Source organism: Egretta garzetta, unplaced genomic scaffold, assembly GCF_000687185.1.
Source record: "Egretta garzetta isolate BGI_Z169 unplaced genomic scaffold, ASM68718v1 scaffold69, whole genome shotgun sequence".
Lineage (NCBI taxonomy): Eukaryota > Metazoa > Chordata > Aves > Pelecaniformes > Ardeidae > Egretta > Egretta garzetta.
In genome coordinates, this window is record NW_009260790.1 from 3,404,395 (window position 1) to 3,406,467 (window position 2,073).

General features: G+C 53.4%; 1 protein-coding gene across 1 annotated transcript in view; it reads left to right on the forward strand.

The window, feature by feature from the left end:
• Nucleotides 1-2,073, forward strand: part of EPHA2 (EPH receptor A2) — a gene marked incomplete at its 5' end in the record, with an annotated part of 13,136 nt that overhangs the window by 9,841 nt on the left and 1,222 nt on the right. Inside the window, 4 exons of the mRNA XM_035901873.1 lie at nucleotides 139-200; nucleotides 529-738; nucleotides 823-972; nucleotides 1,072-1,265. Coding sequence (XP_035757766.1) covers nucleotides 139-200; nucleotides 529-738; nucleotides 823-972; nucleotides 1,072-1,265 — 616 coding nt within the window. The remainder of the gene's footprint in view (nucleotides 1-138; nucleotides 201-528; nucleotides 739-822; nucleotides 973-1,071; nucleotides 1,266-2,073) is intronic.

Here is a 2,073-nt window from a genome sequence, read left to right on the forward strand (position 1 = left end):
GTTTTTAGGGGGTTGAAGGTTTTGGAGCCTTTTTTTTGGTTTTTCAGGGGGTTTTTTTTGTTGTTTTGGGAGGGTTGGGAAGGGTTGGGGCGGATTTTGGGAGGGGGTTTATCCATTTTGGGTTTGTCTTTGGTACAGACAAGCCCTTCATGATCATCACGGAGTACATGGAGAACGGCGCTCTGGATAAGTTCCTGAGGGTAGGTGAAGTGTGGTAGCAATGTCCCCACTCCCTGGGCAGGTTCAGGGGGTTTTTTTTGTTGTTTTGGGAGGGTTGGGAAGGGTTGGGGCGGATTTTGGGAGGGGGTTTATCCATTTTGGGTTTGTCTTTGGTACAGACAAGCCCTTCATGATCATCACGGAGTACATGGAGAACGGCGCTCTGGATAAGTTCCTGAGGGTAGGTGAAGTGTGGTAGCAATGTCCCCACTCCCTGGGCAGGGATTACCGGGTGGTGGAACCACCAAAACCCACCCCGGAAGGTGGGCTGAGAGATGGATTTGGGGCTGGATTCTCCCCTTTTCCCAGGAAAAAGAGGGAGAATTTGGTGTCATCCAGCTGGTGGGGATGTTGAGGGGCATCGCCGCCGGCATGAAGTACTTGGCCAACATGAATTACGTCCACCGGGATCTGGCTGCCCGGAACATCTTGGTGAACAGCAACCTGGTGTGCAAAGTGTCCGATTTTGGGCTTTCGAGGGTGTTGGAAGATGACCCTGAAGCCACCTACACCACCAGCGTAAGTGCTGCCGGGGTGGGGTGGTTGGCTATGGTGGTGGGGGTTGGGATTTGGGGCGCAGGGTTGAGCCCGATGTTGTCGCAGGGTGGGAAGATCCCCATCCGTTGGACGGCACCTGAAGCCATCTCCTACCGGAAGTTCACCTCCGCCAGCGACGTCTGGAGCTACGGCATTGTCATGTGGGAGGTGATGTCCTATGGTGAGCGACCATACTGGGAGCTATCAAACCATGAGGTGAGCTCCTGCCCTCCTCCGACACCAATTTTTGGGGGGCCCTCTTGCCAACAGACAGCTTTTGGGGGGGAGCACCCCTCAACCTCCTCCTCCTCGTAGGTGATGAAGGCCATCAACGAGGGCTTCCGCCTCCCTGCCCCGCTGGATTGTCCCTCTGCCATCTACCAGCTGATGATGCAATGCTGGCAGCAAGAGCGCAGCCGGCGCCCCAAGTTCGCCGATATCGTCAGCATCCTCGACAAGCTCATCCGCGCCCCCGAGTCCCTCAAGGCGCTGGCGGACTTTGACCCCCGGTGAGCTACGGAGGGCGCTGGGACGGGGCAAGGAGCGGGGAGAGGGGGCAGGGGAGGAAGGCGGGGGGCATTTGCAGCATCACGCTCTTGCGCGCCTTTGCGTCCTGGCATCGCCTTTGCATTTTTTTGCATCGTTGCTTTTTGCATCGCTGCAGCTGCGCATTGCTTTCTGCGCCCCCGCATCCCTGCGCTCCTTTCCGTGTCCTCGCATTTTTGCATTCTCACGTTGCTTCGCCCCTCTCCGCGTTCCTGCACTTTTTTTTTTTTCTTTTTGAGCACCTTTGCACTCTTGCAGCGCCTTTTGTGTTGGGCGCATCTCTGCATCTGTGCTTTTTTCAAACCGATTTCGCCATTTTTTATCTCCTTGCCTTCTTTTTCTACCCCTTTGCACTTTTTAATTGGTTTTGCAGGTTTGCATCCTTGCGTTCTTTGCTGCTTTGCACCCGCGCATTTGAGCTTTTGCCTTTCCCTTTGCCATTTTCACATTGTTTCTTGCCTTATTTTTTGTGTTTCCACTTTTTGCATTAATCTTTGCATCTCCACGTCTCTGCGTTCTTTTTCACACCCGGGCACTTGTGCATCGCCTCTCACTTTGGGGTTGTTTTTTGCAGTATCTGCATTGTATTTTGGCTTTCCTGTGCTCTGCCGGCTTTTGCCATTCCTTTTGGCGTCGGGGCGTCAGTTCGTGCATCTCTGCACCCTGGCGTTTTGCCGTTGCTTTTTGTGTGTTGGTTTGTTTCCTCTTTCAATCTTTTTGTGGTTTTCCTTCCATTTCCCTAGCGGTTTTTTTTTTTTTTTTTTTTACTTC